The 12,952-nt window shown below is 54.4% G+C and overlaps 1 protein-coding gene across 1 annotated transcript in view; it reads left to right on the forward strand.

Annotated features, from left to right (window-relative positions):
- Window positions 1-5,132, forward strand: part of LOC144945684 (voltage-dependent L-type calcium channel subunit alpha-1D-like) — a 51,668-nt gene extending 46,536 nt beyond the window's left edge. The window contains 3 exon segments of the mRNA XM_078874251.1: window positions 1,988-2,100; window positions 3,561-3,704; window positions 4,740-5,132. Of these exon segments, the coding sequence (XP_078730377.1) occupies window positions 1,988-2,100; window positions 3,561-3,704; window positions 4,740-5,132 (650 nt within the window).
- The last annotated feature ends 7,820 nt before the right edge of the window (window positions 5,133-12,952 follow it).

The raw sequence follows: 12,952 nt of genomic DNA on the forward strand, positions 1-12,952 counted from the left end.
GTGACCTGGACGTGCGTTGTGAGTGCGCGTGTGTTGGGGAGCGGTTCGCGCTACGCTGCGCTACGAACCCGGCGACCCCAGTTCGATCTCCCGCTCACGGCCACCAACACCGGTGACGATTATCTGAACCGGTCCTGGGCCTCCCCTAGGTCGACTCAGCCTCAAATGAGTACCTGGTGCGATGTGTAAACATCGCCACTGGGGAGACAGAGGCGGTAAGGGCGTGGTGCTGGCCACCACACCCCCTCGTGTGCTGTGCCGGCCTTCATAGGTGCTCCCTAACAGCACTTTCCCCAACAGTCTACACGGGGGTATCTTTGTCTTTCATAATCGAGGTTTTTTTGGGTTAGATCACGTAAATATATAAATGCTGTGTTGTTAAACCCGTCACCACCCGACACAGCCAATTAGTAAGATTTAGTGTGACGTAAACAGAACATGCCAATTGGTTACGAGTACAGTAACGAATTGGCATGTTCAGATTTGTCAACTCTGGCTGTCGCCTGATGAAGCTAGTTGTAATTACTGGCGAAACGTCGTACTCAGATTGTAAATGTTGTGGCTTGGCTCTCCAACACACCGGTGTGCTGTACTAGTATACTACACTATATACTATACTACTATACACTACACTATACACTGCACTATACAATATACTACTATACACTACATGATACACTATACAATATATTACACTATACACCACACTACTATACATAATACACTACATTATGCACTAGTGCTGTCCTAGTATACTACAATACACTATACACTACACTACAATACACTACAATACACTACACTATACACTAGTGCTGTACTAGATACGAATTGGCACGTTCTGTTCACGTGACAAACCTTACTAGTTGGCTGTGTTGGGTGGTGGCGGGTTTAACGACACGTTCATATATTTACAAGATTGAACCCCAAAAGAAAACCTTTATTATGCATGACATTGGTCGCGGAAGCCCGACTACTACGTGTTAAACTTTGTTTTTGTGCAACCCGGATGAGGTGAATGGAGAATCGCGCTTACTGACCGATTTTATGTTTTTGTTGACAACTTTATCCCGACCGTGCTATTGGCGTCACGTTACGAGACGGGAGAATCCGTTGAGGGCCACCCCCCCTCGTGTCTGGAGACCGGCCGCCACAGAAGCGGATATCGCAGAACTGCCTCCGAGATCCATTCCGGCGGCCTCTTGATTCGTGCTGCAGAGGGCAGCACTCCCCCGCCCGCCCAGCCTGCCCACGATGGTGACACTCAAAACAGTCCCTCGAAGTTTCGCGGGCTCAAATTTAGCCTCCCGCTCTGCCACTAATGTCCATCGCATGGCGGTTAAACGTTGCGCCCGAACATGCTGGGTCGGCGACGACGTCCCCACGTGACCCAGATGACGAGGTTGACGGTTTAGTCGCACGCATTTTGTAAATTACTACTCGTAATCGATTAGTTTTGTTGTGTGTTGGAAGTAAACCGTTAGCATGTCGTAAAACCCCTCCTCCACCCGGCGCAGTTGTCACGTGGTGAACAGAACAATGAGAAATCGCGCCGCTTTACCTCTGCCCCGGCCGCTCCGGGGCGTTGCTGGAGAGCGATCCACACGCATTGAATCGGAATCTTTATCGAGGCTGGAGGAATCCGAGGGGCTCTGAGGCTCTTCTTTCTTCAGAGACGTCCGGTTTCAGAGGTGGCCGGGCGATGGACGTGTCGCCCGTAGCTACAACCAGCATCGTCAGGCAGTGTGCCACACATTCCTTGTACTGTCTGGTGCTGCCGAAGCCGTAAATTAATCTGTCACGCGTTTGTTCGTCGCGTCACAACTTTATTGATGGGCCGTGTCGGGTGGAGGAGGGTGTAACGACAACAGCGTTTTACTCACGATGGCCGTCTGACCCCCAAAAAAAGTGTCACGAATCACAACGCCGGTCGCGATGGGCCGCACGCGCGTCTTCAATTAACGTCGTCGTTGCGCGTGCGAGACAGATGACGAGGTGACGGTGGGCATGTTCTACGCCTCCTTCCTCATCCAGGACTACTTCCGAAAGTTCAGGCAGCGCAAGGAGCAGGGGACCTTCAGCAACGCCGTCATGCTGCGCGTAAACACGCTCCCACCGCCACCTCCTCCTCCCCTACTCCCACCTCCTCCTTCCACACCTCCACCTCACATGGATGTTGTCGTGAAGCTCCCCCCTTTCCCCTGGGCGTCGAGGAGGAGCCGTGCATGCCCTTGTTCGCCAGGACACGGCGGTTACAGGCAGTGGACTAATCGTGTACGGGGATCGAGTGTTGCCCCCTCACACGTGCCGGTTTTCTCCGGGTGCTTAGTTTGTTTTGCCCACACGCACAAAACAACTCGTATATTGGCTAAAAACGTCCTAAAGTAAAAGCCCAATGCAGCAGCAGGACCCTCCTGAAAGAAAGAGTCTGATGACTCTCGTGGATTAATAAGTAAATTTTTGGTTCTCTCTGATGGTCGCTGGGTAAACCCTGATGGTCGCTGGGTTCTGATGGTTGCTGGGTAAGCCCTGATGGTCGCTGGGCCCTGGTGGTTGCTGGGTAAACCCTGATGGTTTCTGGGCCCTGGTGGTTGCTGGGTAAACCCTGATGGTTTCTGGGTCCTGATGGTTGCTGGGTAAACCCTGATGGTTTCTGGGTCCTGGTGGTTGCTGGGTAAACCCTGATGGTCGCTGGGTCCTGGTGGTTGCTGGGTAAACCCTGATGGTTTCTGGGCCCTGGTGGTTGCTGGGTAAACCCTGATGGTTTCTGGGTCCTGGTGGTTGCTGGGTAAACCCTGATGGTCGCTGGGTCCTGGTGGTTGCTGGGTAAACCCTGATGGTTTCCGGGCCCTGGTGGTTGCTGGGTAAACCCTGATGGTTTCTGGGTCCTGGTGGTTGCTCGGTAAACCCTGATGGTTTCTGGGCCCTGGTGGTTGCTGGGTAAACCCTGATGGTTTCTGGGCCCTGGTGGTTGCTGGGTAAACCCTGATGGTTTCTGGGTCCTGGTGGTTGCTGGGTAAACTCTGATGGTTTCTTAGCCCTGGTGGTTGCTGGGTAAACTCTGATGGTTTCTGGGCCCTGGTGGTTGCTGGGTAAACCCTGATGGTTTCTGGGTCCTGGTGGTTGCTGGGTAAACCCTGATGGTTTCTGGGTCCTGATGGTCGCTGGGTAAACTCTGATGGTTTCTGGGCCCTGGTGGTTGCTGGGTAAACCCTGATGGTCGCTGGGTCCTGGTGGTTGCTGGGTAAACTCTGATGGTCGCTAGGCCCTGGTGGTTGCTGGGTAAACTCTGATGGTTTCTGGGTCCGGGTGGACACTGGGTCCTGATGGTTGCTGGGCCCTGATGGTTGCTGGGTAAACCCTGATGGTCGCTGGGCCCTGATGGTCGCTGGGTAAACCCTGATGGTCGCTGGGCCCTGGTGGTCGCTGGGTAAACTCTGATGGTGTCTGGGCCCTGGTGGTTGCTGGGTAAACCCTGATGGTTTCTGGGCCCTGGTGGTTGAGTGTACCTGCTGGTGACCAGTCCGGGTCTCCTCCTCCTTCCTGCCGGCTGCTCCCAGGCCGGGCTGAGGAGCCGTCAGGAGTTGACCCCCACGGTGAAGCGAGCCATTTCAGGGACGATCCCGGGAGAAGATGACCAAGACAGCGCGGACGAGGAGATGGAGGAGGTGGGGGATGAGGAGGAAGGCCAGGCTCTAATGAGGGTAAGAGCAGCAGAACCGGCGTGGCCACCAAAGTGGCCTGCAGAGGCTGTTGGAGAATGTGCTGTTGGCAAGCACTCTACACACACAAGACAAAAATGCCCTGGATAGCCTTTTACAGGTTGTACGAGAAGGGCGGGTGTAATAGGTGTGGGGAGTAGAGGGCAGTCCAGAACAATCCATTGTGATCCTGCGAGCAAAGGCCCCCTGTAACCTTAACAGAGCATCGCGGCAAGTGCTCTTTGCGAGCGCTCATGAATGCCGGAACGGCGCACGGTGGGACGGGTGGCCATTTCCACGCCTGGCCCCCATTGTCTCCCCAATGCTGATGTTTCGCCACCACACCAGTTACTCATTTAAGGCTGAGACGAGCGAGGGGAGGGCCATGACCGGCTCATATATTCATCACCGATGTTGTGCTGTGAGCAGGAATCAAACTCGGGTCGGTGGGTTCGTAGCGCAGTGTGCGCTGACCGCAACAATGCCGCTCCCTGCATTGTTTTTCTGCGCGCACACACACACACACACCCCCTCCCCTTCACCGAGTCGCAATGACCAGCGTGGTGAAGTATGGTCAAAATAACTCTCACTGCACGCACAGCATGGGGAGGCCCTCCATCCAGCAGTGGATTGACCGTCGGGCTTTTGTTGATCTGCACCGAACACACACTAAAACGAAACTGAAAACTATTTTTTAATTTAGGTAAGGCCCACAGGAGTGTATAGCTCTTTTTCAGGGGCGACCTGGCCATAAATGATAGCTCAACAAAGTGGCTTGTCATCACGTGGAAATGTATAGCAGTCAAATATTCTAAACGCGTGATGTCGATTCTAAATGTGGAGGACCCGGAGAAAAATTCACGCCACCGCAGGGAGAGAGGCACACAAACTCCAAATATACAGCAGGTGTCAGGGTCGGGATCGAACCAATGACCTCCTGTACACCAGGCGAGGTAGTCAACATCTCGCCACCGCCCTGACGCGCGTGGCCAGTCACGAGACCATCGGCCTCCTGGTTCATTTCACCCTTCGCCGCAGGTCACGGCCGGCGGGGATCCGGAGGCGCGCCGGTCTGGTGATTCCGTGCCTCCAGCCCAGCGGAGGCCGCTGCTGCTGCCGCCGCCACCGCTGGCGCGGGGCCGGGTGCGCTCGCGGCCTCGCGACGCCGTCCTTCCACGCGGCCCCCGCAGGTCCCGGGCCCGGCGACCCAGGGCCGCCGCCGACGCCGCGGTCACGGCCTTGGGGGGCGTCGGTGCCCCCGGTGAATCCACCGCACACGCCGGCGGCGGCGGAGAGAGCCGCGGGGTGGCAGGGACGCGAGCGGGAGCGGTGCCGCCGAGCGACGGAGATGAAGCGGAGATGACGTACCACCCCACCTGGTCGCTCCGGGTCGCGGCGGCGCCGGGCGACCCTTGTCCTGGTCACGTGTAAGGGAGATGAGTCAGCTGATGAGTCGAGTTACTGGTGACGTTATAGGTGTGTGTGTTGGACTTCTTTCGCGCCGTACATAGCCGACCACGCTAATCGGAGGTGCGGGGGAAGGACAACAAACTACACACAAAAAGCAGTTCTAAAGAAATTAGTTTTCAATTTAGATGATTTAGCTCCCAGTGGTTTTCTAATACCTGAAGGAAGAGCGTTCCAGACGGCCGCAGAAGCGCATCCGAAAGCGCCACGCGATGCGGTGCCCACCGCCGTCTTTGTTCAACGGCGAGCAACCAAAAGCCGCCGCTGCAAAGATGAGGGCCGGAGTTTGCGTGGAGGGTCACGCGATACGATGGCCGACGGGCAAAGCCGACGGCGCCTCCCAGCCTGGACACTTTCCCATCGCGTGCCTTTCCCCTGGGCCAGGTGCAGCGATTGCGACGAGCCTGGCAGCGCACCCGGCAGGGGAGTGGTGGCGCAGGAGTTAGCGCGCTGGGCTGTTGTGCAACCCCGTGGTCTGAGTGCGATTACTGGGCCGCGGCTAACACCGTTGCCGAGTAGCCCCTCGCCGACCCCGCGCCCGGCTCATCTCCAGCGCGCACTGTTCCGTGTCCTGGCCAGGCGTCTGCCAATTTAACAAAGCAATTGCAGAAGTTTGCACCAGTTCCACTGTTTTGTTTTTCCACAGTAGACCACAATTCTTCACAACCGCTGCGTCACGTGAACAAGTATTCGTTTGTTAGTTGCTATAAAGTGCTTCTGGAAATGTCGCACACCCACGGACTCCCAATTGTACCTTGACAGATGGAGCTCTTTGAATTACTAAACTATTTTTCTTTAACCAGGCATAGTTATTTTTCAGAAGCGACCTGGCTATCACAAATGATAGCTCAACCAAGTGGCTTATCATCACGTGTGACTTTGTTAGTCTCCGTGTGAGTCTATGTATCTGTGTGAATTTATGTGTCTGTGTTTGAGTCTATGCGTCTCTGTGAGTTTATGGGTATCTGTGTTCATAGGTATCTGTGTGAGTTTATGGGTCTCTGTGTGAGTTTATGGGTCTCTGTGTGGGACTATGGGTCTCTGTGTGAGTCTAAGTGTGTCTATATGAGTTTATGGGTCTCAGTTTTTCAGTTTTCAGTTTATTGCTGTTTTTTCCTGGATTGTTATTTTTGCGCATAGTCACTTTAAGATGTTTATTGCTCATGTTTGTTGCGGTTGCACCCGATTCAAGAGCCGAATGGCTCACAGGGCTATACCTAATAAATTAAACTGAAAAAAACTGAAAATGTGGAAATTCACAGCAGCCAAATACTCCAAACGCGTGGTGTTGATTCTAAATGTGGAGGGAAAAACCGGAGGACCCGGAGAAAAATCCACGCGACCACGGGTAGAGAGAGAGACACGCAAACTCCAAACATACAGCAGGCGTCAGGGTGGGGACCGAACCCACGACCTCGTGCATACCCGGTGAGGGAGATAACATCTCCTAGCCACCGTGGTGCCCCATCTGTTCTCGAGTCCGTCGCGGGGAAGACAGGGAGATGAATGGGGGGGGGGGGGATGGCAGATACTGCATTAGCCTGAGCCACAGAACTCAAGTTGTGTGTCCCACCCCCCACCACCAGAACCCCCCCCACCCCCACTAAAAAAACAAAGATTCCCCGTATAGCCTTAACAGACTGTAGGGGCAAGTGCTGTTAGCAAGCACCTAAGAAGATCGGAACGGTACACGAGGAGTGGGTGGCCAGGACCACGCCCGACCGCCTTTGTCTTCCCAGTGGCGATGTTTACGCACCGCACCAGGTACTCATTTTGGGCCGAGTAGACCTACGGGAGACCCAGGGACCGGTTTAGATAATCATCACCGGTGTTGGCCGTGAGCGGGAATCGAACTCGGGTCGCCGGGTTCGTAGCGCTAACCGCTGCACCACCGCTCCCCACGACACCCCCACCCACCCGCACGAGGCAGCACCGCGTGCCCGCGTTTGGAGGACGATGGCAGCCGTTGCGTGGTGCTGATCCCCCCCCCGCTCCCCTAGTGCGCCGTGCCGGCCTTAATAGGTGCTCGCTAACAGAATTTTGCCACCACCCCCCTTCTCCCCCGCGCCAGAAGTCTGTGTCAGCGATTGTGTGTTTTTTTTTCTGATTGTCAGATAGAGTTGGCTGCCAGGTTGACCCGGAGCTTGCTGCGTTCCCGTTTGTCAGAATTCACCTTAGGGGGGGGGCCGAGTGACAGTGGACACGCACATCGACCCGGGGCGTGCCAACCCGCCGACAGCGTTTGCGGGCGCGGCACGAATCGTTTTTAAATGTCACCTACAATTTGCACAATTTCATTTGTCGCCGAACGCGTCCTCTTGACCTTTCCGCCGCAGGTATTCGACGCATCCTGACGGCCCCGACTCGTGCCACAACTCGCGTGATGAACTGCCAGTCGTCGAAACTGCCCACGTTTCGTTTTGTTGTTGTTTGTTTAAATCTCGGGCTCGAGTTGACGTCGCTTTAAGCGGAGGCCGAGTGAAGTGGAGTCAACTCGAGTTGGCCGTCCTACGGACACAAAGCACGGGCAGCTTGACAATTGTCGCCGCACACAACCCTGCCCCCTCCTGCCCCTTGCCTGTAAACAACAACAACAACAACGGCAATAGTTTTTTGACACTTAAGCGGCGGTGTGACGCCACGTCGGCGCTTGTGCCAGGCTAGGTGCACTTTTGAGGCCACGTGGAGTGTTGACAACTGGCTGCTGGCAGGAGGTCACGGGACAAGGTCACGTGGTATGGCTTGACTGACTGGAACGACTCGCAGGGGCGCCAACTGTGTTCCCCACTGTGCCAACTCGCCGTGTTTTAGTCGCCCCGGCCTCTCCGCTCGTTGTTGTGAGCGTCGTTCCTCCTCCCGTTGTTTGTAGGAGGGCGACTGCCATCAGCTGCCCGGGAGTCTCAGCATGCACCTAGCCTGGCACTGCCCAGTTACATCCTCTGTTGAGCCTCCTCCCGCCGAGGTCAAGGTCCGTTCGAGTTGACTTTGTTGAACCGGGTGAGATGAATCTCATTCGCAAGAGTCACCCAAAGTGAGGGCGATCTTGACACCGCTGGTACCGGCCGTCGAAGAGTCTTCTCAAGTCCACAATACGCACCGAGTCACACCGAGACACTCGCCCATCTAACAACAACAACACCGACAACACAAACTCGCACGTTAAGAAGGTGTTTTTTTTTGCCGAACGGCCAGTGCCGGATTAAGCTAGTGCGGGGCCTGTAGCATATGTTATCAAGGGGCCCTAAATTTTAAAATAACACGTAAATATTAAAACACAAATTTTTTACTTGCATATTAAGTAATTGTATTTTTTCATTTGCTGTTCAGCCAGATACTACGACGAATCGCAACCTTAAACACCCAGCCGTTCATAAAAGTTGAATGCGGTATAGTACTATAGTAATAGAGCAAGTGCAGAATCACTGAACAGGAATTGATGGCTTGAAAGCATTTAGCGCGGGGCCCTTGAAAGTTGTGGGGCCCGTAGCTACTACACGTGTAGTAGCTACTACATGTGTAGCTCCTACACATGTAGCTACTTGTGCTCCTGGGATAATCCGTCACTGCGAACGGCCACAACAACGTGTTTGGTTTGATGTGCGGCGAAACGCTATTTGTGTAAAGGTGTCCTATTTCAGAATTTGCGTGGGAGAGAGGGGGGGGGGGAACAACAACAACGCGGGGAGTCATCGCGAACGATTCTGGCGAATCGAAGGGGGTGGGGGGGTTTGTATCGGCGCAGCGCGTTCGATCGCGTTGGGAGACAAAAAACAATTGGCATTTGTAGGCGACATTTGTGTGTGCCTCACTCACGTGTTGCCCCCCCGCTGATGAGCTGTCCTCCGGACACAGCGTTGGATTTATGTTTGTCCAGGGGTGGGGTGAGGGTGGAGAGAGAGGTGGGTGGGGGCGAAGCGGGGGGAGGGGTAGGCAAGGTAAGGGGGGGGGGTCGGGAGTTTAGTGGCGTGACACATGGACAGGTGGTGATGTGTGCGAGTCCCGAGTTGGTGTTGTGGCACCGCCGTGTGAGAGCCCCGACGAGAGCCCAGGGATGACTCTCATCCATGGGGACCCCCCCTCTCATCCCCCCCCTCTCATCCATGGGGGACCCCCCCCTCTCATCCATGGGGACCCCCCCCCCCCCCTCTCATCCATTGGGGACCCCCTCTCATCCATTGGGGACCCCCTCTCATTCATGGGGGACCCCCTGTCATCCATGGGGGACCCCCCCCCTCTCATCCATGGGGACCCCCCCTCTCATTCCCCTCTCTCATCCATGAGGGACCCCCCCCCTCTCATGCATGGAGGACCCCCCCCTCTCATCCATGAGGGACCCCCCCCCCTCTCATCCATGGGGGACCCCCCCCCCCTCTCATCCATGGGGACCCCCCTCTCATTCCCCCCTCTCATCCATGAGGGACCCCCCCCTCTCATGCATGGAGGACCCCCCCTCTCATCCATGAGGGACCCCCCCCCCTCTCATCCATGGGGGACACACAGAGACACACAACACAGACACACACAGTGAGACACACAACATAGACACACACAGTGAGACACACAACATAGACACACAGAGACACACAACATAGACACACACAGTGAGACACACAACATAGACACACACAGTGAGACACACAACATAGACACACAGAGACACACAACATAGACACACAGAGAGAGACACACAACATAGACACACAGAGAGACACACACAACATAGACACACAGAGAGAGACACACAACGTAGACACACAGAGAGAGACACACAACATAGACACATAGAGAGAGACACACAACACAGACACACAGAGAGAGACACACAATATAGACACACAGAGACACACAACATAGACACACAGAGAGAGACACACAACATAGACACACAGAGAGACACACAACATAGACACACAGAGACACACAACATAGACACACAGAGAGGGACACACACAGAGACACACAGAGAGAGACACACAGAGACACACAGAGAGAGACACACACAGAGACACACAGAGAGAGGCACACACAAAGAGACACAACATAGACACACAGAGAGAGACACACAACATAGACACACAGAGAGAGACACACAACATAGACACATAGAGAGAGACACAAAACACAGACACACAGAGAGACACACAACATAGACACACTGAGACACACAACATAGACACACACAGAGAGACACACAACATAGACACACAGAGAGAGACACACAACATAGACACACAGAGAGAGACACACAACATAGACACACAGAGAGAGACACACAACATAGACACACAGAGAGAGACACACAACATAGACAAAGATAAAGATCCCCCGTATAGCCTTAACAGACTGTAGGGGCAAGTGCTGTTAGCGAGCACCTATGAAGGCCAGAACGGTACACGAGGGGGTGGGTGGCCAGCACCACGCCCGACCGCCTTTGTCTCCCCAGTGACGATGTTTACACACCTCACCAGGTACTCATTTGAGGCTGAGTCGACCTAGGGGAGGCCGGGACCGGTTCAGATAATCGTCACTGGTGTTGGCCGTGAGCGGGAATCGAACTCGTGTCGCCAGGTTCATAGCGCAGCGCGCTAACCGCTACACTACCGCTCCCCAACATAGACACACACAGAGAGACACACAACACAGAGACACACAGAGAGAGGCACACAACATAGACAACAACAACAACCGCCATTCGCCACTAAGTGGCGGTGACGTCACCACGACGCTTGTGCCAGGCCATGTGCACCCTGAGGCCACGTGAAGTGTCGAACGCCCGCTGGCAGGAGGTCACGGGGCAGACCCAGCAGGTGCCACGGGTCGACTGACCGAGATGACCGAGATGACTGGCTGATGCACCACCTGTGCCCCCTACTGTGCCAACTTGCTGTGCTTTAGCCACCCGGCGCTCCGCTCGTTGTTGTGAGCGTCGCTCCTCCGCCCTCCGTTGTTGTTGGAGGGCGACTGCCTCCAACTGCCCAGTAGCGTCCTTCACGAGCCTCCTCCACTGAGGCCGATCTTGACACCGCTGGTACCAGTCATCGGCAAGTCCACTCAGCTCCACGTCCTCCTGTACCACATCACTCCATCTCTTCTCTAGCCTGTGCCGCGCCCGTTTAGCCCCCTCGATCCGGCCGAACAAAAGCTGTTTAGGCATGCGGTGGCTGGGCATGCGGGCTACATGACCCAGCCAACGCAGCCTTGCCTGCCGGAGGAGCTCACTGATGGGACTTTGCCCAGATCACAACATAGACACACACAGAGAGACACACAACATAGACACACTATTCACAGAGCTCCGAGAGCGCACGCTGTAGCCTTCGAAACCCCGACGGGGCCTGCGCACGACCCAGCGGCTCTTCTCCCCGGGGGTGTCTCTGCTGCACCAGCGTCGGAGCAAGACGACACTTGCGTCAGAAGGGGCGCGAGCGGTAACGAAGAGGCGATGGACGAGTCTCGATTGGGGAGGTGGGGGGGTAGCCTCAGGGCGTACGATCGACCGGAGCGACGCAGGCACAAAGAACGAGAAGGCGACCGCGGGGTGTTCGCACGGTGAGGAATTCGAGCGCAGGGCGAATGGAAAACTCGCGAGCTGTAGGAAACATTGAACAGCATGTCGGGTGAGCATTGCTCCAAATAATGTACTTGCTTCATCTCCATAATATAGGGGGGGGGGGGGTTGGTTTCGTTTGGTTAGGTTCGGTTAGATCGCGTAAATATAAATGTGTCGTTAAACCCGCCACCACCCGACACAGCCAATAAGGTAAGGGTTGTCACGTAAACGGAACGTGCCAACTCGTTACTAGTACAGCACCACACCGGTGTGTTGGAGAGCAAAGCCACAACGTTTACAATCTGAGTTCGACGTTTCGCCAGTAATTACAGCTAGCATCATCAGGCGACAGCCAGATCTGTGGAAAAATCCTCCTGTTTCGTTCCTTAACTAGAGGGTTAGATGTGCTGACATCGCTTGTGAGCCCTTCTTGAGCGACGTGAGGTGGGGGGGTTAATAAATGTTTATAAATGACAATTGGTATCCAATGCCGGTTGGGTTATTTATATGGCAATCAACGTACTGCATGCGTATGTTGTACAGTCTGAGTCGCGTGACGTGTCGGCAGTGATTACAACATCAGGCGGACAGCATGATCTGTGGAGACATCCTCCTCCTGTTTCCTTCCTTAAATAGAGGGGGTAGATGTGATGACATCACTTGTGAGCCCTTCTTGAGCCAAGTGGTGGGGTGTGGGTGGGTGGGAGATTTGTGAATGCATATAAATGACAGTGGCTTTCCAGGATAAAAATTAACAAAAAATCATCTGAGAAGTGGTCAGTGAAGCGCAGAGGAGAGAGGCCCTGTACGGAATTACACCGAGTGAGAGACACAACAACATAACAACAACACAACCACGGGAGTTTGGAGAACAACACGGAACGCTGGGAACGCCGATGACGAAGACTCGTGGAAGTCTTTGTGGTTTTTAAATCCTTTATATTAAGTTCACTTGCTTGCTTGCTTAGGACCGTGCAAATCTTTCAGTCGTTTTTTAACCCACTTCCCGTGATCCAATCGAGCTGACATTTCCCACACAGACTCGTTGTGCGTGACAATTAATGTTCGTGAAAAATGTTTTCCAAAATGTTACACTTTTCAGGACAAAAATATTATATTTAATTACCAATTGCTTAATGCTGCCATGCAATCATCTGACCCATAGGTGGCAGCCATCTCAAGCCAGAGGACGAGAGTACTCTAGCCGCCACGCATATAAAGGATTTATAGTGAA

The sequence above is a fragment of the Lampetra fluviatilis genome, chromosome 38 (assembly GCF_964198595.1).
Source record: "Lampetra fluviatilis chromosome 38, kcLamFluv1.1, whole genome shotgun sequence".
Lineage (NCBI taxonomy): Eukaryota > Metazoa > Chordata > Hyperoartia > Petromyzontiformes > Petromyzontidae > Lampetra > Lampetra fluviatilis.